The sequence below is a fragment of the Erpetoichthys calabaricus genome, chromosome 2, assembly GCF_900747795.2.
Source record: "Erpetoichthys calabaricus chromosome 2, fErpCal1.3, whole genome shotgun sequence".
In the NCBI taxonomy this organism is placed as follows: Eukaryota; Metazoa; Chordata; class Cladistia; order Polypteriformes; family Polypteridae; genus Erpetoichthys; species Erpetoichthys calabaricus.
Window position 1 is genome coordinate 77,239,839 of NC_041395.2, and position 25,852 is coordinate 77,265,690.

Consider the following 25,852-nt stretch of genomic DNA (forward strand, 5'->3'; position numbering starts at 1 on the left):
GGAGTGGAACAGTGCAGACAAACGCATTAAATATACGCAGAACACATCTGGTTATACTGGGAAGATTTTTTTATGAATTAGAAAATGCCATTCGGTCCCCCCAGGTATTAATACTAAGGTCAATGTCCCTTTTAATTAAAGTTAATTATACACCTAAAATTGAAGTAACAATTTAAATTTGCACAATGCTGACACAAAATTGGGTAGATTGGCAGATACCCTAGAATGCAAGACCATTAATCTGCAATTGCTGAGCACTTTGAGTAGTGAGAAAAGCGCTATATAAATGCAAATAATTATTATTATTATTAATGATTAAAATCCCTGCAGATTTAGCTGGGCAAAATTGAGTTGTGGACAAATTCAGTATAAACACTGAAGTTAAAAGAAAATAAAATCATATTGGTTGACTTTCTGTGCATAAAGCTGTAGTTTATAAATGTTTACTCTGTCACAACAATTTCCCTGTATCCCCCTCTGATATGCAGTATGTGCTTATCTCTGCAGAACAAAATGTACTGAAGTGACTTTGCTCAAACTCAGTAGCGTTTTAGCATTTTAAAATTCTAGTAACATATTTCATTTTGATTGTTTTTGAGTTATCATGTCCACAGGCTTACCATCTTGACACACACACAGATACCACTCCAGAAGTGATCTGATCATGTTTAGGGATGCCAAAAATATGTAAAATTCTTGATACACTTGCACAAAAAGGAAATAAAAAAATGCTGGCAACCCTTTAGCTTACGTACTGCAAAAATACATCTATTGCTCATTTACTATTATGTAACAAGAGCTTAGCAAACACTTCTTTGGGTCTTCATAATGCTTACAAAGCATCAGTAAAGTGTTTCTTCATCTCTGCAATGTGTCCTACTAACAGAACTTCACTAAAGAGTGGTCTGAGGTGGCCTAACGAAAACAAATGTCTCTTGATATTACGTATTTAGTGTAAGACCCGTGAATCCTTCTTATTAACAAGTAATTTTACCATCATGTCGACATGCCACACAGCACAGAGATGAATAACTGATCAACTGATGTTTTAGAAGTTTTATGAAGGTCTTGTTACATAAGAGTAAATGTGTAACAGGTGCAGTTTTGCAGTACCTAAACTAAAAGGCAACTGACTCTTAACTACACAGTAGGAGTGTCTGGCGCTAGAATCTCCATTTTAAGAAAGAGAGACAGGCAAGTTACTGTTCCTAACCAGACTGTGTACAAAAGGAAGTGAAAACAGTAAAGAGATGTTGTGTGGCATATATGTCAAGGGAGGTTATTCCGATGCCACAACAAGAATATTGTGTGAAATTTGTGTCTCCTTATTACCAAAATTTCGCAACAGAAGATCCATCAGACAGAAGGAGATGAATATATTCAGCTTAAGCAAAAGAAGACATGACAAATGCGTCCAAAATTAAGAAAAATGTATATACAGATGCTTTTATTTTAAAAAAAGGTTTTTGGCAAGAATATGGAAAAACAGGCTCAGGTTTAACTATGACAAATGATAAGAGAGTATTTCTTCACACAAAGAGCAAGAGATTTATGGACCAGCATATCTAACAGTGCAGTTGAAAACAATATATCGGGCACCTTGAAATGTTAACACTAATTTAGAGGACAGATAAGATGTATTAGTTTGAATGTCCTGACAAAACTTTTATTGTCTATTATTTTGGCAGACAAAATGATTATTTCCCTGAAGGTGCACCATTTATTTGAATTTCATTAATGAAAACTTGAGCACAACTGCATTAGTAATGACTGAAATGGGAGGTAGCCCTAGCTAGTAGCTTAAACTACATCAAGTTCTGGGAATAAACCAAAAACACCTTTCTCTGGACAGTGGCTGAAATACTGTTAATTGGACAATAAAGAGAAACTTAGCACCTGTAATGATATTTTGACAATGTAACAACCCTAGAACCACAGAACTACGGTGCATGTGTTAATATGTGTCGGCAATGAATACCCATGGTGCACCCTGCTAACATCATCCACCCTTGTCACTGTCAATACTAAAGTGCTACTGAAACAAAGGTCAAAACACAAAAAGATCACAAGAAAAAATAATGCAAAAATGTCAAGAATTCACTCAAAACCCCCCAAATATTAATCAGTTGTCATACATGTGCGCATGGGAGGCAGCAGAAAGGTCTAGTTATTGCTGAAATGCCGATGTCTGGGGCTAATCATGTGCAATAATACCTTCTCTCCATCATTGCAGGAACAAATAACATATAAACCGCTTTCCTCCTGCTACAGACCACACCCTCAGATGACATAATTTCCTTCCTCCCATTCAGCTATAAGAAGCCGCCAGCTCTTCCCTACAGCAGTCTTATGTTGGACTCGGTCTTATGAGGTTACTCCTCACTAACGATCGCTCTTTCTTTACAGCGAATCTACAATATATGGGGCGGATCCCCTCCAAAACTTTATCTCTTGTCCTTTGTGTTTTCTACATAGTTCATGGCTAAACTAAGCTGTACTCCACGTTTGTATATTAACGCATTAGTAAGCGAATCAAAGAAAGAGGAGAAGAAGTTGAACATATACTGTAAATGGTCCAAAAAAAAAAAAAGGAAACTGTTGTTTGAACTTAAATTTTTTATCCAGGATTGCAAGAAAGTAAAATATCATGTGAGATTTTTGAGCTGTAGTCACAAGTTCCATATTTCAATAATGCACACGCTAAACTTTGAAAACCAAATGGCAAACTAAATGTACAGTATCAAATTGCATGATATTATATAAATATTGTATATTTTCCAAAAAAGTGCCATAATTTCACTAGCCAGAGGTTGTTATCCTAGGGTTTCTGTATCTGCATAATATATCATAAATCTGTAAGACAGAGAAAAGCAAGTTAAATAGCTCCAGTGAAGTCCTTACTTGAATCCAGGTGGAAGATTGGCACAGGTCCCACTCTTCAGCCATATGCAATAGGGGTCTTGAGATCTGAGGCAGGTCCTGAGGATGAATTGGGAAAAAGAGCTAACTATAGCACTATATATGGAAAAATGTGATTTCCCACAAACACAGCACACAGCTATCATGAAAAATGCAGATTTTTTACATATGAGAAATGCTTAGTCTGATGGTGAAACAAAAAAAAGCTAGATGAATGTAAAATTTTTGAAAGGTTGTGTCCAGCAAAACTTTAAAATCAATGCAACCAACAATGTCACATGATTCAATTTTTTCACCGGTCTTCTAATGTGTGGCCATGAAGATTAATTAGCCTTGGATAGAAAAGCAAAGATTGCAAAAATTATCAAATACTGTTAGAATTTTTAGACTAAAGGCTGAAAGCTCTGTGTGCACCATATGTGCACACATGCTGTTAAATGTGCCAATATAACAGAAAGAACAACTAAATAAAAACACATGAACATATTAAACAACAACCTTCAACCTACTCAAAGGACAGCACATTCCCATTTTTCATAGAGCAGTGTGTTCTGCTGTTGTTCCCTTGATTCAATCAACTCTGGGCTCATCTGTGAAGCAGTGACAGCTATAATTTAATGTTCCTAGTTTCACTTCTAGTATGATGCCAGGAGTGCTTGCTGAGCTGGTCAAAAGCGAGATGGGTAACCCGCTGGACAGTCAAAATATACAAATCAGAAATGAGCCACATATTGCTTGCTCTCCACATGCCTTGTTGCAGAGAGAGCTGTTGTGACATTCTGGGCTGACGGCATACGGTAATCCCCGAATGTCAGCTTTTAAACAGAACGGCCAAAGTGAAGGCAGCTTCAAGCATCATGATCCCCTGTCAGCAGCTCTGTCAAATCACATCCTCCTCAGCCTTGGTAAACTTGTCACACATATGAACTCTGTGATGAGATGACAAGGCAATGGCCGCTACACTGGTCAGAAGACTGAGCAGCTAATTCTTCCTCAAGCAGTAGTTACTTTACAGACTGGAGAGTTAAATGCTCAATAAAGTAAATAGCATCAAAGTGTTTTCTTTGATTCTAATAAGACTTATAATGCACCGATACCTGAAGAACAGGGGGGTATCCAGTGTAAACAAGATCAAGCCATGTATTTTAAGACATGCTTGTTTGTAATGGCGCTGGGAAGTAGCATACTACTACTTCTGTTACTTCCAAGTCATTTAGTGCTACACAGTAATAGTTGAGCAACTAATAAAGGCACAGTAGAATAAAGCCTTTCAAGCCTCCAGTCAAAGCATTACCTGAATGCTTTTAAAATGTTGGTAGGAGCTTTTAGAAAGCAGAAAACAGAATTTTCTTATAAAGAACCATCATTGCATAATATCTGCATACTTCATCTGAAATGATCCGGCAATCTGAAATTGTTTAGGCATATAATGATGCTAAAAATATTTACTTTTTGCATCTGCCATAATTCTGACAGCGGCTAAGTGGCACTCGGATCACACAGCTGGAAAAAGCTGCAAACAAAGCATGATGCTCCTTGTCGAGCTCCAGTCCCAGAATCCTTCTGTCCTCTCGGTGCTTATTACACCTGTTGATAAAACAAGTTAGAATAAGAATGACTTTCACTAAATGAGAAATGAAAGAAAAACTAAATGAAAGGAACTCACTTGCTGGGATTGTAGACGTCAACCTCTTCTAAAAGTAAACTACCCCTAGTTGAATTTTCAGTAGTGCTCGCTAGAACTTTGAGGATCTTCCCATCCTCTGAACCAAGAAAGACCACTGTGTAGTTCTTATCAGGACCTGCTTCAGTGTCCACGGCGATTTGAGTCAGCTTATACCTGTAAAATGAGATTGGATCTTTACATGGTACACACCAGTAGACACACAAGGTCAAGCAGGAGACTGACTGATTCATTAGTGCGTCTGAAATCGGACATTATTGTAAAAATATAAGTGTGTGTGTGCAGGGAGTGCCAGTGAACCCAGAACTTGTGGGCTTGGAAAATAGGCCCCTGGATATATTTACCAACATTATTTTAATTACTGAAAAAGCCTGTTCAAATGGGTGTGCACAATTCCACATCCTTAGTCATGATTTCAAAGAAGTGAGAAGTTGCTTCTTCTCTAATACTTTTAATAAATTGAATAGAAATGTGATTTTATTTTATGACATTTGTTATCATGTTAAATTGTGGATATTGATGTACTGCCTTGTGGGAACCAGATTCAGTCAAATTTACTCCACTGTGCTTTGTTTACTGCTAGTGTACAATGAGGTCAATTTTCATTAAGATAAATATGAATGATGCACAGCAGGCACAAAAAGTTCTTGAGAAATAAAAGGAATGAGAGTTGGCATAACATTAAGATGGAGCTCTTGTAAATTTGATCACCAAACTGTAAGGTTATGTGAAAATGTGTGCCCAGCAATGGTCGTGCAATGGCCAGTACTGCTGCCTCACAACTACAAGTTTCTGGAACCAAATTAAAGGGGTGTGCCATTTACTCACACACAAACTCCCAACACACAGGGTCAATTCAGAACCACTAGCTGGCCTAACCTGCACATCTTTAGTATGTTGACTGATCCAGTACATCTAAAATGGTCCTGTATGAGTGATGGTGGGTGTGTGACTATGCCCTTGTGATGGACTGGCGCCCATCAAGGGTTGGCTCCTGCCCTGCATTATATGTTGCTTGAGTAGGCCGTGATACTAGTGACCCTGGAGGTGAATGTAATAATGGACGGATGAATGAATGAATGCATTGACTGTTCACTATAAGGCACTGCCAGCAGGAGTGCAGCTAGCTAGAAACTGCACATACTGGCATTATAGTGAGGACAGAAAACAACAGTACATGTATGGCTCCATTCTTAGTTCAACTACTACTGAACTGATGATTAACAGTTGGAAATACATCAGAAAGTAGAAACACCCATCATCCATCCATCCATCTTCCAAACCTGCTTAATCCATCCTGAGCAGGGGCTCGCAGAAGCTGGTGTCTATACATGGAAGCACAGAACGCAAGCCAGGAACAATCCCTGGACAGGGGGTGCCAGTGGTTAAATGCACAGACACACAATCACTTGGGCCAATTTAGCATCACCGGTCCACCTAACCTGCATGTCTTTGGACTGTGGGAGGAAACCAGAGCATGTGTGAGGAGAACATGCAAGCTCCTTCCAGGAAGGACCCTAAATAAAAACCCCAGCCCTCATTATTGTAAGGCAGCAGTTGCTACCACTATCCAAAAAGAACAAACCCTTGCTATACTAATCCATCCATCCAATTAAAAATTATGAGAGTCTTGAGCTTATACCAGCAACTTCAGACACAAGACAGGAACCAATTCTGAAAAGGAGCTCCAATCAGTTGCAGTGCACATATCCACACTCATGGCACCAGCTAAATGCCCAATTGACCTAAGATATACATCTTCAGGATGAAGAAGAAAAACTGAAGAAGTCATGAGAAAAACCCCATTAAACACAGGGAAAACATGCAAGATCTACATAGACAGTGACTAAGCCAGAATCTGAATCCATACTCTTGGAGTTGTCAGGCAGCGGCGTAAACCACTGTGCTGCTTTTTGCCATTACAGTAGCTGCTTATATCCACCTGATCAAGGCTAACTAGCATGGCTTCTGTTCCACTGCAGAGAGATGGAAATTTCTAGGAATGTTAGCATTTCCCCCAAGAATTTCAAATTATCTGTATTTTTAACTATTAAAATTGAATTTGTAATAATTGTATATGAGATTAATCAAAATTAAATGGTTTCTGTTAGTAACGGGAAAGAAACTGTGCATTACCTGCTAGTTGTCTTGGTGAACCAGGGCTTTTCACTAACTGAAGGCACAGCATCATCCATTAGAGGGTAAGATTTGATGAAGGAAAGTGTCTCATCAGGGAAGGTGTTGGACGACTTATAGGAAGCTGCCGATTCCTCTCCGGCACAGGAGCCTGGCCTGTAGAGGAAAGATGATCACCAACTCTTTCACTTCATTTGGTTATTCTCCACGAAACATAATCCATTTAAACTCTGTGTGGCCTGTTGCCTCCCACACAGCCTTCATTCTAATCAAAATGTAGGCATGAGCTATCAGTTATTTTTTATGTGAAAAAATAAGCAGGCTCTGTGTGACATCGGGAAACTTAGAATCACAGAAGTCTGACAAATCAAGAAGAGCGAAGCTGCTGAAGTTATACAGTGCCTTGTCAAAACACTCCAGCCAAGTTTTCAATAAGCTCTGATATTTCTGTGTGGCAAAGTAGCACAATGTTCCAGAATATCTCATTTCAGCACACATTTTATTCATCTTACTTGCAGCAAGGCCCGTAACTGACATATGATGATCATCATTTTCGCTCAATTTACTGTGCCTCAATAAAATACCTGAACTAAGAGTGAGCTCACTGTTATTCACATTTGCTAGCTGTTTTCTCACTTTAACTGTCATCTAGTACAAAGCTGAAAAAAAACAGAAAAGCCATGAAGGAGCTGAGCTATTTATTCATTAAAGCCAGAACTACTCTCTCACACATTACAATTTATTTTCCTAAAAAAGTAGAAATGTTTCTGGCTGTGTCGCCTTTAAATATGCCCTGTTGGCTGAGGCTAATTTGTCAGTAACTGAAATCACTCAATGGCATTTCTCTCTGTTGCTGACGCTTGTGTCTACTTATTGCCTTAATTTGACTATCGCTCTGTTTATTATCTTCTGTACTGTTTTTAAACTCAGAATTGTAGGGATTCAGAAATGATTCAAACAACAGAAACCGACAGAAAACACAGTGGCAGTTTATCATAAGGAATCCTGCACTTAAAAACAGGCTACTGTGCTTCTCTAGACATATTTACTACTTCAGTTTAGCATACCCAGGCTAGAGCTGCTGATTAACTGTTGTCACAAACGGTGGGGTCCTTGTCCGGCTGGGACGCCTCTTCACTGAGAGGACTTGGGGAGCAAGCATGGGCAGAACAGTACCTCCTCTGGGATGCTAGATGGTAGCCCCCATGGGTTGCAGTGGTGCCTCATACTCCCGCTGGGCTTCATGGGAGATGGAGTTATCTACAGCCCTGATAGGATCCAGGTGTGCTGCCAGGGGGTGCTGCAGCTGTTTCTGAGCCCATCTGGGCGGTTCTTCAGCCACACCCAGGTGACTTATATAAGGGGCCAGCAGAGAGAAGAAAAATAAAAATATTTGTTTTTAATAAGTGTGCCTCCTGCATCTGTCTGTGTTGGGTTAAGCGCTGGTATAGCGGCATCTGCTATCACACTGTACATACTGCATCTCTGTTGTTAGTCATTAGCACCAAAACAAAAGTAATAAGATAGTTATAAACTGTTACTAACCCTTACTTATTCTGTTTCTCTTCTTGGTACTCAAATGTGGCACTTGGTGCCACTGCCCTAATGCCAAGTTGTTTGCCTGCCTAAGGAAAAGTCATCTCTGATAGATGAGCACTGGAATCATCGGGTAGTGGGGTCCTCTCATCAGACTGGCTGGCCCAGCACTGACTCAGTGGGTCCAGTTGGGAGGGGCTTGGTTGATGGCCAAGGTCTCCAGGACTCTGAACAAATCAGAATCCTATAATGTGATGTAATCTGCTCTTGTGTTCTGCTCTGTACTTGTACTGTTACTATTGCACTATTGATTGTATTGAGGATTACTAGTGTTCTGTTCAGTGTATTGTATTGTATTTACCCCCTTTTTTTGACACCCACTGCATGCCCAGCCTACCTGGAAAAGAGTCTCTCTGAAATGCCTTTCCCAAACTTTCTTCCGTTTTTACCCTAGAAGGTTTTTTCTGGGAGTTTTTTCTTGTTTTGTTAAGAAAGTTAAGGCTGGGAGGCCGTCAAAAACAGGGCCTGTTAAAGCTCATTGCGGCACTCCTTGTGTGATTTTGGGCTATTAAAAAAAGAAATTGTATTGTATTGTGCTGTATAGACAACTGCCATTCAAGCTTTACAGTGCTACAGTGTATTGAATGTATGTTCAAATGGTCCGAGCATTTTCAAACGCAGCTAATTCTGGTTTTAGTGTCATGGGGGCCAAAACCCACCCCTAGAGTGGCAGATGCAAAACACAAGCTAGCTGTGAATCAGGGTGCCCGCCCATTGCATGGCATACTCATTCACTCAGGCCAGTTTAGAGTCTTCCATTAACCTATCATTAATATCTTTTTTAAATAGGAGAAAACCTTTGAAATACCTGGTGAAAAATGGAAAAACCTTTCTGCACAGACCATGCCTGTGGATTAAAATCAAGTATCCTGTATGAGAAGTATGAAAATGAAATTTACTCCTTTTGAGTGGACATCTCTATAACCACACAGGAAACATAAATGAATAAGGTGATCGAAGGACATTTTTTCCATACAGGCACATCTCATATTTTCCCAGTTAGGTCAACAGAAGACTAAAAAAACAAAATTGCAAATTCTGAAGAGAAAACTTTTAGTATTCAAAGACCAATCCGACCTCGATGACAGACTTGGGTCACAATCACAATTTATGCTCAAAGTGACCAAAGTTTTTTGCTTTGTAACATACCAAGGCAGCAAATTCTTCAAGTTTAATTACCGTCTGTTTTTAAGACAATCTCTGTCCTGAATCTCACCTTCATCAATGAACAGCAATGCGGATATTCTCTAGAGAGGCCTCAGCATTAGCAGTTTGTGCCTCCATTAAATCAGAGCAAATTGATCCAATTCCAAGTGGAAGAATAGGTCTAAAACATTGATTGACTCTATATGCTGTATTTTATTCCTTACCACCCTGACTGTATTTTGGCCTAATGTTTTACAATTTTTAGTCAAATACTTGGCTTCTCTGACTATTCATAGGTACACTATGTAATTATGTCCAGGTTTTCATGACATAAGGAAATGCAGGAATTAAGTGTTGCTGTCACTACTGCATCCTTTCAATGGATTCTACTCCTGGGCCCCAATTTTCTATATTGTTTGTCAGAATCTGTTGCCTAGCTACACAGATCACATGGTAAGAGGTGGAAGGGGAGTAAAAGGGTGAGTTGGGTTGCTCTGTTATTGTGCTTGAAGTAGCTATTGTGAAAGCCCCTACATTTGGGTATCCTATCTATTCTGAGCTTACCTTTTCTGTTTTGACCTTCTTAATTACTCTTTGAAACCTTTAATATGATACATTTTTTTTACATTCTTTATGTTTCTGTCCATTTGGATCTAACTCTCCAGGTTGGCTCACATTGCCAGTCTTCTTAGAGATTCAAGGCTGGGGGGCTTCAAAAATAGGGCGTGTGATTTTGGGCTATACAAAAATAAATGGTATTGTATCGTACTGTATAGACAACTGCCATTCAAGATTTACAGTGCTCCAGTTTGTTGTATGTATGTATGTTCAAATGGTCCAGGTATTTTCAAATGCAGCTATATTGGTTTTTGTCATCATGGGGGCCAGAAGCCACCCCTGGAGTGGCATGTTGGGTTGCTCCATTATTGTGCTTGAAGTAGCTATTGTGAAAGCCCCTACTTTTGAGTATCCTATCTATTCTGAGCTTGCCTTTTCTATTTTCACCTCCTTAATTACTCTTTTAAATCTTTAATATGATACATTTGTTACATTCTTTATACTTCTACCCATTTGGATCTGCCTATCCAGTTTGGCTCACATTGCCAGCTGACCCGCTCTTTTTCCCCAACCTCAAGGATCAGCTTCCTTGCTATGGAGGAAAAAGTTGGTAGGTCGTGCTGAGTGAGTGACAGCCTTTAAATTTGCAGTTGATTGCTTTACACAGATTGTGTATTTAATGTACGGGTCACAAAACATAATTTGGTACAGAGATGGTGTTAGCAGGGTCCTGGACATGAATACCTTTCAAAAATGGGGCATAGCCAAACATACCTAACTGAGCCTAAGTAGCCACAGTCATTGAATATCTCAAAATCGGGTCACACTTTAGAGCACTAAGTGTTTTAATAATATAAACCTTTCAACTAGGTGTCATCAATGATTTCTGATTTTGTGCACAGCTGGCCTCACTTTAGACCATTGCCAAGGAGAGATGAGAGGCATACTTCCTGCAGTGGCTGATCAGACACCTCAGCAGCATGGTGAACAATCTTCCTTTAAACTAATGACCACCTTTGTTTAGTAATAAGCTCCAAGGAAGCACATCTGTCACTCTTTTACCTATCCCAGTGTCTCAACTTAATTTCCTTATTTGTCTTTTTCTTCTTGAAGCACGACAACTGCTCCTTAATGCATATTAGAAGAGTAGTGTAACGAGATATAGCTACCTGGGTTTGGGAACTCGTTCATCTGGAACAGGAGACCAGATTGACTCAGTAGTTTTCTGCTCCTTAAACTTGCCACTGAAAACCTTCTCAATGTCGTCCATGTAAAAGGCACAGACTCCAGATCCTGTGATGCTGCAGAAGACAAATCAAATCCTAGAGATTTTAGACAAGTGCAGCTGGACACCATGCCATTCAACACACTACAGGTAAATGTAGACTTGGGAAAAATGTTGCAAGGTAAAAATAAACCTATAAAAAGACTTTATTCTTTTACATATGACATTTCAAAGAATATTTTGAGTTCAATTAATTCTGCATACAGCATTGAAATGAATAATGGAGTGTATTAATGCATCTGAACCATAACAAAAAAAAAAATGACAAGAGACCAATACTCTTGAACACTTGATTGTGATTATAAAAAATATGCACATTAACTTTATGTCCTTGTGCAATTACCAAGTACTTAATGTATTACCTCTGAGCCATGTGCAACATTATTTTAACAATTAGCTTCTCAATTCAAGGATATTTTATAGGCATTAATTTAGTATAAAATTATGAAGCATGTTTTTATGTTCTTATTTAAATTAATGCCAAACCATCCTATCTTTTATAGTTATAAATATATATATTTTATGAAATCTGCTTAACAACAAAATCCGTTATTCTCTTCCTTAACCTTGAAGAACAGTAGAAGTAGTGGCATGCAGTGATTTCCATCTATCAACATTTCAATCCATCCATCCATCCATCCATTCATCCATCCTTAAACCTATTTAATCCAGATAAGTGTTATGGGGCCCATCCAGGCAGCTTTGGACTCAAGGCATGAACCAACTCTGGATGGGACATCAGTTCTTCTCTGGACTTATTGAAAGATATACCAGCTGTCACTTAAACTGAACAAATTCACAGTAAAAAAACCAAACCCTCAACACACATGGAGAGAAGATAAGACAAGAACACAGAGAGAGAATGTGAACGTCACACAAACAAATCCAATATGCTGGAGTTGTGACGCAGCAGCCCTAAGCACCGCAAGAGACTACACATTAAAGGAAACTAAAAGGAACCTTAATTTCACCTGCACTGATCCAGAACCCATTAGAATAAGAAATGTCTCTATAGATCATAGTTATGTCTTTGATATGAACACGTCAAAAACATTCTTATGCAATATTTACCATTTGGGAGAAACATTGTCATTATGACGATGGTAATATCGTGCTGTCACTTTGTGTGAGTCGCACTTCCATTTTGTATTTCTTTTTCATGGCCACAGCCATTTTGTATTTTGTAGAAACACTGCCAGCTAATTATGTGATTCTGGCCATGACAATGAATGATGTCATTGTGTTTCAGTATTTAAAATGCTAGTAGGTTTGTCTCTGGATCAAAACTTTTGATTTATTTAAACAACGTTGTGTACCTTCTGCCTATTTTTGAAATTTGTTTTGTTTGTTTGGATCCTTAGACCACTTAGCGTTTTGTATTCATACAAATTACTTATGAACACTTTGAAATCACTTCAATTTTTTTTTTCCTTGCCTGGTGCCTCCTGATTCACCCTTGTGAAAACCCCCACTTATCATATACTGCTTGTCTTAAATTATACAAGAAATTAAGCTTCCTGGGGATTCACACTATTTTTAACATAATTTTTACACAATTTTTGGACTATACAGTAATCCCTCGCTATATCGCGCTTCGCCTATCGCGGCTTCACTCCATCGCGGATTTTATATGTAAGCATATTTAAATATATATCGCGGATTTTTCGCTGCTTCGCGGGTTTCTGAGGACAATGGGTCTTTTAATTTCTGGTACATGCTTCCTCAGTTGGTTTGCCCAGTTGATTTCATACAAGGGACGCTATTGGCAGATGGCTGAGAAGCTACCCAACTTACTTTTCTTTCTCTCTCTCTTGCGCTGACTATCTGTGATCCTGGCATAGGGGGTGTGAGCAGGGGGGCTGTTCGCACACCTAGACGATAGGGACGCTCGTCTAAAAATGCTGAAAGATTATCTTCACGTTGCTACCTTCTGTGTGCAGCTTTTAAGTATGCTGCACGGTGCTTCGCATACTTAAAAGCTCAAAGGGCACGTATTGATTTTTTTATCTGTCTCTCTCTCTAACTCTCTCTGCTCCTGACGGAGGGGGTGTGAGCTGCCGCCTTCAACAGCTTTGTGCCACGGTGCTTCGCATACTTACATGCCAAACAGCACTATTGAATTGTTTGCTCCTTTGAAGAGGAAGATATGTTTGCATTCTTTTAATTGTGAGACTGAACTGTCATCTCTGTCTTGTCATGGAGCACAGTTTAAACTTTTGAAAAAGAGACAAATGTTTGTTTGCAGTGTTTGAATAACGTTCCTGTCTCTCTACAACCTCCTGTGTTTCTGCGCAAATCTGTGACCCAAGCATGACAATATAAAAATAACCATATAAACATATGGTTTCTACTTCGCGGATTTTCTTGTTTCGCGGGTGGCTCTGGAACGCAACCCCCGCGATGGAGGAGGGATTACTGTATTTTGTGCAAGACATTATACCCTTATGATAAAGAGTAAACCGTTAGGTGTCTTCAGGGAAAAAGGATCAGCTTGAAGTTGTGCATGCCACATCAACTGATCTCTGGGATTTACCACCTAATGGGACACAGGTGGTCAAAGTTACTCCTTTAAGCAAAACTTTGAAAAACTGGGGATCAATAATAAAGGTACGTGGGGCATCATTTTATGCTATTTCGAGGTTGCTAATCAAGGATATGACAGTTTTGATATTTGATTCTTTACTGGTGGTCCTAGCCCTCAAAGATCCACTCCCAGAAGGTTTAAGATGACAGATTTCCAACATAATCACGTGGGGTATCATTTAAGGTCAGTGATTATGAATATAATGTTATTTTTGATTTTTCCTTTACAAAGTATCTAGCCCTTTATGAACCCCTATCAGAGGGTGAAAAATGACAAATGTCTTTTAAAATTAAGAATATTTAGGCTTTAAACATTTCAGTTGAAGTGTGCATTTTAACTTTTCAAACATCTGATGCAACTATTCTTGTTTATTATGTACTTCTTCCACATGCAGTAAATCAATACATTTCTTATGAACACTCCGAATTAGAACATCTTATACTAATTCAGACTTTGGTTTTGCTAGTATTACTTTTGCCTTTAAAATTTATGAAAAGCCCTACCCGACCTTTGATTACAAGTTTGCCTAATCCTTTTAGGTCTATATTTCCCAGTCCCATACTCTGTTCATGAATGTCAATACTGAATGCTAATTTTAAATAAATATTGACTAGTCAGTACATAATTAAACTGCTTTCCAGATACCATGTCTGGAAAATGAAAACCATTTAACCTATTTTTATGCACTCCTTTACACCTAAGAATTTATCCATTAAAAACAAGAGTGCTCGAAATGAAGTGAGACAGAATGTGCGTGGCAATCAGTGCAAGACTCTGTACAGCACCATCTACTGGATTGACAAAGAAATGCAGAGTGCTACAACATTTATTTATATAGCACATTTTCATACAAATAATGCAGCTCAAAGTGCTTTACAGAATGAAGAAAGAGAAAAAAGACAAAATGTAAAAATAGAATTAGGCAATACTAATTAACATAGAATAAAAATAAGGTCAGATGGCCAGGGAGGACAGAAAAAACAAAAAAAAAACCTCCAGATGGCTGGAGAAAAAACCAAAATCTGAAGGGGATCCAAGGCCACGAGACCACCCAGCCCCCTCCAGGCATTCTACCTAACATACATAAATGATCTCAACAAGCATTAAAGTAATAAGGGGCCTACAATACTTGTATGTTCTCTGCTCAATAAAGCTCAAAATGGGTTAGAAAAGAGATTAGAACGAGAGGTTCCTTGAAATGCTCAGTAATTAATGCTAAGTATTGGGCTGTGTTCATAAACTTGCACAACAGACACTTGGTGCTGCCAACTTATAAGTGGTCATGCTGATGATGTAATTTGCTGCATCTTTCTGGAGACATCACCTGGCAACCCATCAATGCGTCTCTAAAAGTGCTCAAAATAGCAGAGTCCATAATGAAAACAAGGTGGTAGAGTGGGAAAATGCATTTAATATTTAACACTATTAAAATGCTCCTAATTCAAAAACCTCTGTGGTGACCAGATCACTTGATCTCTGCAAAACCCAAGTCTAAATTATTTTTAAAGACCAATAACACACTGTAAAAAATGAAAAAGAAGAGCCACATCGTGACACACATAGAGTGATAAGTGTAAGATGTTAAGTCCCACTATTTAAAGCCTTCCTTACCAATTTCTTGATCAACATCACTAGTTGGGACACCTCAGCTAAGAAATGACCCTTGTGGTGCCAAATCTTTCTTGAAGCAACAGGTCATTTTGATACTCGCTGAACAATAATCACTTAATGTCTCTAATCAGACACATCAGAATAGGTGGGAAGAGAACTAAAATTTGTGTAAGCTGCCACTGAGGAAAACCTCCTGCTCCCACTGTTCCAAAGTCTATGGCCAAAGGATTAGACTCCTCAGCCATCTTAAAGTCTTACATATACCCCTGACAGACATCATTTTCACTTTAAGTGACTATTGAAACAGAGCAAGTATGTAAATAAAGAGATTATTTGGAATTTTGTCCTTTTGCTTACCGTGTGCATTTTGAACAATGGTTTCAATAACATGGACATGAACTTCACATATAGTAAAACACCAAAGAGCCACTGGAAGTGCTTTTAAAGAGGGAAAGGCTGAAGCAGGCCATACTTAATGTGGAAACTGACACATGAGAGGAGAATCCCCCGAGAAACCAATGCAGGGTGTGACAGCAAAGGGATGACACCCCAAAATCCACTTTCCTGCTTTGGGTGACGTCAAGAAGGTCTGGCATTGGGCCAGTCTTAGTTCTTTAACTAAGTGATAGAGCAGATGCTGCCCAGTTAAATGCATTCTGCAGAGATGAAAGATGCAAAGAGCAAAGTTACATGGTGACCTCTGGACATTTTAAAGTAATGTATGATTCTAGGAATGAAGGAGCTTGAAATAAACACTTCACGCAGATGTATAACTGCCAAAAGTAATTTAGGTAAAAGATACACTGGCATGGTCAGTGTCAGCAATAAAGCAAATAAAAAATTTTTGGCAATAGAAGGCAAGTTTCGAGACACTGCTGGCATGGTCATGGCCAGTACAACTGGACTTGTAAATCAGACCCATTCAAGTAAGACTGCTGTCTCTAGTGTTGTCTTAAATTAAATAAGCAAAAGAAAAATGCAGGGTGTGCTTCCTTTTTTGAGGACCCTTCCATGACCAACTTTTGCATTGGTTTTGAAACTGGCCATTTTGCACAGCTTGAAGAGAAAAAAAATACTCTTAAAAATGTCCACTTCACATCAGAACTGCCACTAAAAGAACCCCTTGTTGCTAGAATTAAAAGACACAAAGGGAAAATTCGTGCCTTTTCTCGTGTTATGTGCACTTTACCATGTTTTTAATATCTTCGGTTTAACTCAAGGATCCTAATCAGATTTTAAGATTTGCTTTATGAAGTCACAGAAAAGTCACAATTGAGTCACATGGCCTTAGCTTCTGGCTCCGTTCTTAAGGCCGTCTGATCATTAAACTTCACCAATGGCTTATCTTTTAATAAATACGCACCATGTTATCTCAGCGTTGCCACCAGCACTTAGGATGCACTTTGCCACGCGTTACTCCAATAATAATTTGAAAACAGAGTTGTCTGGATTGAAAGTATAATCTCTGGATGTCAACAATTTTCTCCTCCCTCAACACTGAAGGAGCAATAAATAAGCCCTGTATGCTAGTTGGGTTCCACTGAAAGCTGTCGGTAAAAAGAAGAAGCAATCCTAAAACACAAGTAAATGTAGACAATGATTTGAGCTGTATGAGAAAGTGGCTTCTGAACATGTTAAGAACACAAGAAATGGCAACTCACAATAACAATCAATAGACATAAAGAAACTAATGTGGAATACCAGAGAGCTTCCACGGACCAGTTAACGAATGCGCACAGAGTGAAAAAGAAAAGAAAATTACTGATAGTACAATGGCAGTGTGAGGCGGCAATAAGCTCTGTCAAATAAGACTGAAAGCACAAGTTGAGAAGCTGTGAGCTGTAATCACAATAAAGTGAATCCCTGCTCCTGTCTTGCCTAGTGGAAATTTTCACATTCTCCTTACAGGGATGATGGGCCTTGTTTTGGGTGCTCTGATTTTCCTCTTATATCACAAAGATGTGCAGGTTATGTTAACTGGTGAGTCTAAAGTGGCTCTGTGTGTGTGTGCGTGTGCGTGTGTGTGTGTAAGCTCTGTCCCTATACAGGTTAGGTTCCCGCCTTAGAGTTCAATCGGTATATGATGTTGTTAATATAAGTTAAACACTAAATACATAGATGACTAATTTCAATGTTCTACTTTTTCAAATATCAAGTGTTTGCGAGTACAATAATGCCAGTCATTTACACTTTATTTTACTAACCACTTCACAGCATGCACAACCATAAATGCTGCTGCCAGTTCAATTCAAAGTGAAGTTAAATGTTAAATAGAATATTTTAAATACAAGGGGCTCTGGTATACTGGATATTGAGATTTTATATTAAAACTATAATGTGGCATTTGAGCATATTTTTAGAAAAGATTGACACGTTCACTCCCCAATATTCTGGAATGCTGTCACATTCTTACCATTAAAGACATTAAGCAAGATGATACCAACTCTTTTTTACTTCAGTGATGTTGTTTGGCTTCACTTTATGAAAACTTAACACAGACATGGATGGGATATTCTTTCTATCTATCTAGTTTTGATATATGCCTCCTATTTTGACCTAGCAGATTAATTTGGAACAATAAACCTCACTAGTTTTATTGTTTCTTTAGTGACAGAGAGTGAAATGAGCAAAACACTAGTTAACCTTGTTCATGGAGCCCTGAATGAGGCAAATTACCTGCATTGCAAGGGAGCATCAGTTACAGCATTACAGCCATGTGGCGCGATTCCCCGAGGGTGATCCAACTCACAAGATCCTTATTGTTGAAGACCACAGCCAGCAGGACCACGCCAAAGGAACATGTAACACCTGGCTGCGGCAGATAGATGGTCATTTCCAAGGGGTAGGACTGGACTGTGTGTCTGCCTGGGAGGTTGCCAACCAGGATCCTGAGCTGTTTTGTCATTTGGTGGATGTGGCAAAGCACTGTACCAGTGCATGCTCCCCAACCCGACCTTACCTAAATCTGCCATACTTCAAAAGTTAATCTGTGTCATGAATGTAACGATGAATATACTCTTCCAGGCTCAACTGAGGTAAGCAATGCCACTCCAGGACAAGAGGGGACACTGTTGCTAATGATATCTTCTCTTTCTCCGAGAAAATAACCAATGAGGGCACCTAACCCTGACCATGATGCCCTTCTGGTCAGGACAACATAAAAAGAAAAGTCCCTGGAAGGTGTTGTCACACTTACGAGCAGAACTCGAGATAGAACGAGCGCCCAAACAAGAACCTAGGAAATAAAAGACTGACAGAGAATTCTGTAGTGCCTAATTTTCTGGTCAGTGCCTTATTTATTGCGCCGCTACACACCCTTTGCTTTCCTTTGATTAAATTAGGATTGCCAGATTAATTCCCCAATGATTCCCCCTTTTTCAATCAGGTTCCCTATAAACTGGTCACATCTGGTAAAATTTCTCGAGTAAATAAAGTTTAAACAATTAAATCACATGACGCATGTACTTATAGGATTATAGGATAATTATTATATACTGTAAAATATGCAAGCATAGGGATGAGTTATAGGTTAATAGTGTGCTATTACAGAAGAGGATTTGAGTATGTCATTGCCAATAACTTTTGTTCTCTTTGTTTCCCTAGACTGGAGGAAGAAAAAATGCTGAATGAACACTGTGGTCACTTCCTGGAGCTGTAAAAACCCCACCATTTCTCATACCACCCATATTTAACATTCATTACCAGACCATTTCTGGGTTGCTGCTTATTTTCTGGACCTTCTTCAGAGCAACAAGGAGCTTTTTCTGTACTTTGTTTTGAACTTTGTCAGGATGACATTTTGCATTACACACAGATGTGCAATTTATTATATCTTTCAGACTTCCAAATCTCTGGGACACCAACACTTCTTATGTTGTCCTTTGTTTTCTTTCACAGCACAAAATGGCTCCAGAGAAGTCACATACCAATAGTTATATCTGCTAATTTTTGCATGAAATACTAGAAAAAGAAGCAACACTTTTGAGTGTTTTCAGCGTTTTAATGCAAAGCTAAGTCTAAATTATCTGCTTTAACCTGGTGCAGCTACTGCCTGTAATGTGCATTCAGCTTTGCCTTGCCTGGACTTGCTAATCAAAAGTGCAATGCAAAATTATGTTTCCCCTAAGTGATACTGATGTAGGTACATATATAACAAGTCATATTAGTCAGATCTGTTGATTTGTATGTTGCATATATAATGCACATTTTCTATAGTCCATATAAAAAGTACTACGTTGCCTGATAATGGGGCACCTTGTTCCCTGTGCTCTGTCTCAGCAATGCAGAAACAGCTTTGCCGTAGTACTAAATACTCATATGTCCATTTTCTGAAGCCCTCTATTCTATTACAGAGTGGCGAGATTGCAGGGTCCATCCTGGCTGCCCTCCCTGAAAGTGCCGCTAGACTGCTGCAGTTCACACTCACTCATGCCAGGCCAGTTTGATGTCATCAGATAAATCATCCTGCACAACTGGTATGTGGAAGAAAACTTCACACAGTGGCCAGATGGGATGTAAACCCAGGATGCTGTTCAGTAGCACTGCTAACCACTGTTCCACAGTATTGACCATTTATGTTATTATTTATTTCTAGCACATAGTACATTGTAATGTGGAATGCCATTCCCTGTGCCAAGAAGTAATTGGAGGCAAATGAGTCTACACAATTATTTTTCAACTAATATATGGCAGATTTCAGGATATTTAAAAAATATGTGGTTTGGATTTCGCTTGGAGTGTCTGTGTCTACTCTAAATGGCTGCCTGGGTTTTAAAACCAGTCATAAGAAACTTATGATTAACCATCAGGCACTGAATGACCACTGGAATATCTACAGGTTAAACAAGCATCAACTTGACTTAAGTTCATATATGAGAGACAAGGTGAAAGAAAGCCTAGAAACAAGGTAGAGAAAATCCAAAAAAAGCCACAGAGACCAGCAAGTCAAAATGGATAGACAGTGCATATATCTGTATAAGAAAATACAACAGTTACTAATAATCACAAATGACAGACTGCAAATCAACACAGCTAGTCATTATTTTGTTAGAAAGGTTCTGAAACTTCCCATAAATGTTTTTTAAAACTATTCCTTAATTAAAAGCTAAGCTAAGCTTCTTTAGCGCTGTTTCTGCTTGCCGTCCTCCTGCAGACTAAATTCTGCTGCCTGCTCTGCCACTCTTTACAAACCTGCTTGATCACATGGGATCTCACTGACCTTAATTGCAACTCTTGACCTTCTACATGTGGTAATTAAACCAATTAAGGTCATCTTTAACACCACAGCAGCTTGATAACTGCTCTCTGATAATATATATAGTGACAGGGAGGTACTGCCCTAGCAGCAAAGACATCACAAAGGCAAATGGAAAGTCAGTTTCACTTAAATTCAATGCAGGTACTGTACACAATGAGAACAAAGCAAAAGGACACAACTCAATCCATCTGCGTCCAACTGTGTGGACCTATTTAAACATAACATAATAGCCTTCAGGGTGACTGGGATAACACCCAGTATTAATATAAGAACCCGTGAATGTGCCCCCACGTTCACGGACTCCTGAAGGGATAATTATGGTCACAGCTCCTCTCAGTCTGTCAGACTCCTTTCACACAGGGAGTTGTTCTTTCATAAGGTCATATATTCTACTGTACACATTCACCGGCTCTTGTATGTTTTTATTCATTCTTTTGCAACACTGCCAATTCAAATGGATAGAAGTTGAATTAGATTAACTGAGCAGCTGCCTGGAGCAAGCAATTAAAGAAGCTTTTCCATTCCGTGGCAGCGACAAATGAAAAGGCACGGACAGTTGGAAAGTAACTCCTGGGATCTGCTGTCCAATACCGGGTGTCCATGAAAATTGGCAAATGGTAATAAGGCAATCGACAACAAAAGTTTAATTTTGCATACCAAAATAGATAAGGCGAGGTTAACCAATCCAAAATGTCACTTTCTACTAAAATCCATCACATTTGCTTAGATAAAACGTTCCATATAGTAACACATTTTTAAAATATTAAAGTACTGGCAGGAGTCCAGTAATATAAAAATAAGAATGACTACTTATACAGATTTCTATAGATAGAAAATGAGACATGCCAGGGAAATAGAAGTTATTTTCATAACTGCATAGCTATAAGGAATAGATTAGTTTCTTATCTGTTTTCATTTGTGTATTTTTATTAAAAACATTTCAAACAAATGCATCTGTTGTCAGATTTCAAGGCAACCTTTTTCCGTAGAATGTCTATATGTTAAGATATACGAAATTATTGGTTTTAGATGTCATTTCAATTCTTTGTTTGAAAAAAAAAAAAAACAACTTACATCCCTTTTTATGGATCTTCACTCTGATGAGGAAATTGTAGGTCTTGGCTCAATAAGGCAATGCACTCAGACCTCTGTCAATACATTACAAAGACTACAGGAAAATGCGTCTAATTAAAAGTCTGTGCAGGAGCTGGGGTCAGCCGTGTTTGCTCCATTGTGCTTAGTGACATGTCTGGCACTTGAGGCTCATCAAGAAAAGAGTAAACACGTTCATTATTGAAGCCTGCAAGTTTTGCACTGCACTTCTTGATCAATCCTCCAATGTGTCTGATTCAAGGCCATTATTAGTAAGAGTCTTAATATTTGTCTAATGAATACAGAATTTTACATAATGGTGTCATTCATTTTACAGGATGACAGATTTCTGACTCCCCAATCCCATCCTGCTAAAATATTCTCCCTTTTGTGTTCTTCTTAACAAATGTATGCAAAGCTCTCTTCTATTTTAATACTTAAGTAATACCATTTACAGTTCATTTTTCATGTCTTTAGGTTTCTATTCTGGTGGTAGGATCTATCATTCAGACTTCAAATGATTAAAATGGCAACAGTAGTAGCAGTTGGATACTGGATGCTGAATCAGGAGGCGATAGCATAACAAATGAGTCACTCAGCACTGGACATAGCAGATTACTCAATTAACATTAATTTAAAAATTAACAGTGCGGTTATTAAATCACCAGCAGATAAGCAAACGGTTAGACAAAAGCTGTTTACCAGCCGGATGTGTACTGACTGCAAAGGACTGGAACAGAATTTAGTTATAAATCGAATCAGAAAATGAATCGCAACTAAAGAAACAAGCAGTTGGTCATAATCAGTAAGTCAAATCAAATCAGTTATCATTAACTCTTTAATTTAATATTGTTTTTTATCAGTATGCTGCTGCTGGAGTATGTGAATTTCCCCTTGGGGATTAATAAAGTATCTATCTATCTATCTATCTATCTATCTATCTATCTATCTATCCATCCATCCATTATCCAACCCGCTGAATCTGAACACAGGGTCACGGGGGTCTGCTGGAGCCAATCCCAGCCAACACAGGGCACAAGGCAGGAACCAATCCTGGGCAGGGTGCCAGCCCACCGCAGTCTATCTATCTATCTATCTATCTATCTATCTATCTATCTATCTATCTATCTATCTATCTATCTATCTATAAGAGCAAATAACCATGACTCAATACATCCATCCACCCATCCATTTTCCAACCCGCTGAATCCGAACACAGGGTCACGGGGGTCTGCTGGAGCCAATCCCAGCCAACACAGGGCACAAGGCAGGGAACCAATCCTGGGCAGGGTGCCAACCCACCACAGTGACTCAATACATTGGACAAAAATTATAGTCAAATAAAGAGGGCAGGAATTCAAAAATCAATAAAAACTGACATAACCAAAGTCAGTTAGTCAGTCATTTTCCAACCCGCTATATCCAAATCAGGGTCACGGGGGTCTGCTGGAGCCAACCCCAGCCAACACAGGGCACAAGGCAGAAACAAGCCACAGGCAGGGTGCCAGCCCACCACAGGGCACACACCAAGCACACAATAGGATCGCCAATGCACCTAACCTGCATGCCTTTGGACTGTGGGAAGAAACCGGAGCGCCCGGAGGAAACCCACACAGATACGGGGAGAACATGCAAACTCCACGCAGGGAGGACCCAGGAAGTGAACCCAGGTCTCCTTACTGCGAGGCAGCAGCGCTACCACTGCGCCACCGTGCCGCCCATAACCAAAGTAAAAACTTTAATCTTAAATCATAGTCTACAAACAGAGCCAGAAGTCATTAACTGTTGTCATGCATGCGCGTATCTTCTCGGGACAAGAGGGAGTCCTGTCTCCTTTTTCCCCTCACAGCCTTGAGAAACCGCCACTTGAGGGCAATGAAGCCAAGGAAGCCCCGCCCCTTCCGGTCTACCCAGTATGAAATCGAGACACTCCCAGAAGGCCATCTCATTTTGGACCTAATGTCAACAGAGAGAGAGCGAGACAGCCTCACTAAGACTGACCAACCTAAAAGGGCTACGCCATTGATTTTGTGTTTTGCTGAAAAATTTTGCTTTCTTGTGTTGGAATTAAACAGGGTTTTACCATGGTTGGCACTCCAATCATTTGAAGTCGCCCTGTCTTATTATTTGACACTGTAATGACTGAAAAAGGGAGTCAGTTAAAAATTTTACATAAAAATAAGCTCTGTCCTTTATCAATCCTTGTGTTTACATGCCAATAAGGTAAGTAACCCAGTTAAAACCTGTTTTTTAAAAAAATCCGCATTTACATGCACAAGTACAAGAACTTAACCATATTAAACATCACCAAAAAAAAAGATCAGAGGCTGGGTGCAATATATCAGGAAGATGCAGTCTCTGTTGCCCCCCACCCAACACCACTGGACATCATCTTGTTTGGCATACCAGAGGAAAAATCCATATCTTGTCAAGGTGCAGCTGTTTTTGCTCTTTGTAAATAATACATGATGCAGGCATTTCATACCTCATTTACATGTTGTAAGAATACCAGCATTTTCCAATTGAAGAAATATATACATCCACAATGCATGTGTGACATGTGGTGTGCTTATGAGTATCCCGATTTTGCTCACAGCATTTTAGGTAGCTCCAAGTCAAAACCATTTCCTACTTCTACTGCCACATACGTTAAGCCTGATCTGAGCAGGAAATCAATATTGCCTTCAGTCTACTATTTTTTTTTAATAATCTCTTGTTTATTTTGCCTCGAGGATAAAAAGTAGCTTTACTTGGAATCCCAGAAAGAAAATGGAGGCCTTAGGGTTAAAAAGATTGGTAAGAGATGTTCCAAAATTTCACTTGGACTAGCTCTCTGGAAGATGGTATTGATGTGGGCATGGTAGCTGCGAACATGGACTACTGATGTCAGACCCCACATTAAAATAGTGTGAGACAAAAATGGCTCAACAGAAGGACTCAGGTGTGCCTTTGGCAGCACCCTCTGTCAATCTATTTCTCATTGTGCAATGCCCTCCTCTATTACACAGCTGACTGTACTTTACAGTATGCAGAACACAAATTGTTAATCTGTTCAAAAACAACATACCTGTTGGACTGGGTGGTAAACACCCCGATGACAGCGGGCCGCATGTTGACCTGTACTACGTTGCTCACAGATTGCAGTACATCAAAGTAGAAAAAGGAATCCCCAGGAATGGAACAGTTAAGGCGAGCTTTGAGGAATGATGTCCAGTATTTCTCCAGCACACGGGGAGACCCCCCCATATCGTTCTTACAGACACGGGCTACTCGGGAGTAGACCACCTGCAGAGAAAGTGTAAAGATAAAAGCCTCGAATGCATGCTAAATAAGAAAAGTGAGCACATGGCAGATAAAAGTAATTGTAAAATCAGATGTAAGCACAAGGATGATGGACAGGCAAAATCGGACAGGCAGCGTATTAAGAATCTGTTTTCCTACAACTTTGAAAGTACATTGCAAAAGATTTTGCAGTGAATGTAAGGTACGTTTGTGGTGCAGCTATGTTATTTTAACCATTACGAAGAGTAGATATAAATGTTCCCTTGGTAGCAGGATCACTTATCAGTTCATTTTTTTTTTGAATTCCAGTTGCCACAGAAAATCAATTCCAATTCCCTGGAAGGAGATTAAAAGGGGATCAGAATTGGATCATGGAATTGATCTGAAAAAAGAACCGGAAATGGAACTGGAATTAAAAATGAGAACTTGACCTCAACCTCATATTTAGAAAAGTAAGGGATGAGAGTCAAAGAAGCAAATTTGAGAGTTGGGAAGATGGGGGTTGGGGAAGTGGTCTGTTCTTGTTTCCATTAAGCTACACTTCCTGCCACTCTGGGGTAGAACAAAGTCAAATATCAGTGAAACTAAATATGCACTACTTTATATACATAAATGCAGAGCACCGAAACAACAAATAAAGAATAGAAAAACACAGTGAAAGCAAAATCATAGATTGAAATGATAAAAAAGAGGAAAGCAAGT

General features: G+C 39.2%; 1 protein-coding gene across 6 annotated transcripts in view; it reads right to left on the reverse strand.

The window, feature by feature from the left end:
• Positions 1-25,852, reverse strand: part of sema6e (sema domain, transmembrane domain (TM), and cytoplasmic domain, (semaphorin) 6E) — a 360,931-nt gene that overhangs the window by 37,462 nt on the left and 297,617 nt on the right. For 5 of the 6 annotated variants that reach the window (XM_051922749.1, XM_051922750.1, XM_051922746.1 and 2 more), the window contains 6 exons: positions 24,936-25,153; positions 11,209-11,340; positions 6,740-6,895; positions 4,586-4,759; positions 4,369-4,506; positions 2,902-2,979 (listed from right to left, as the gene is read on the reverse strand). In XM_051922749.1, the coding sequence (XP_051778709.1) occupies positions 2,902-2,979; positions 4,369-4,506; positions 4,586-4,759; positions 6,740-6,895; positions 11,209-11,340; positions 24,936-25,153 (896 nt within the window). Of the gene's footprint in view, positions 1-2,901; positions 2,980-4,368; positions 4,507-4,581; positions 4,760-6,739; positions 6,896-11,208; positions 11,341-24,935; positions 25,154-25,852 lie in introns of those variants that run through there. The other variant, XM_028793962.2, reaches the window with a different exon arrangement.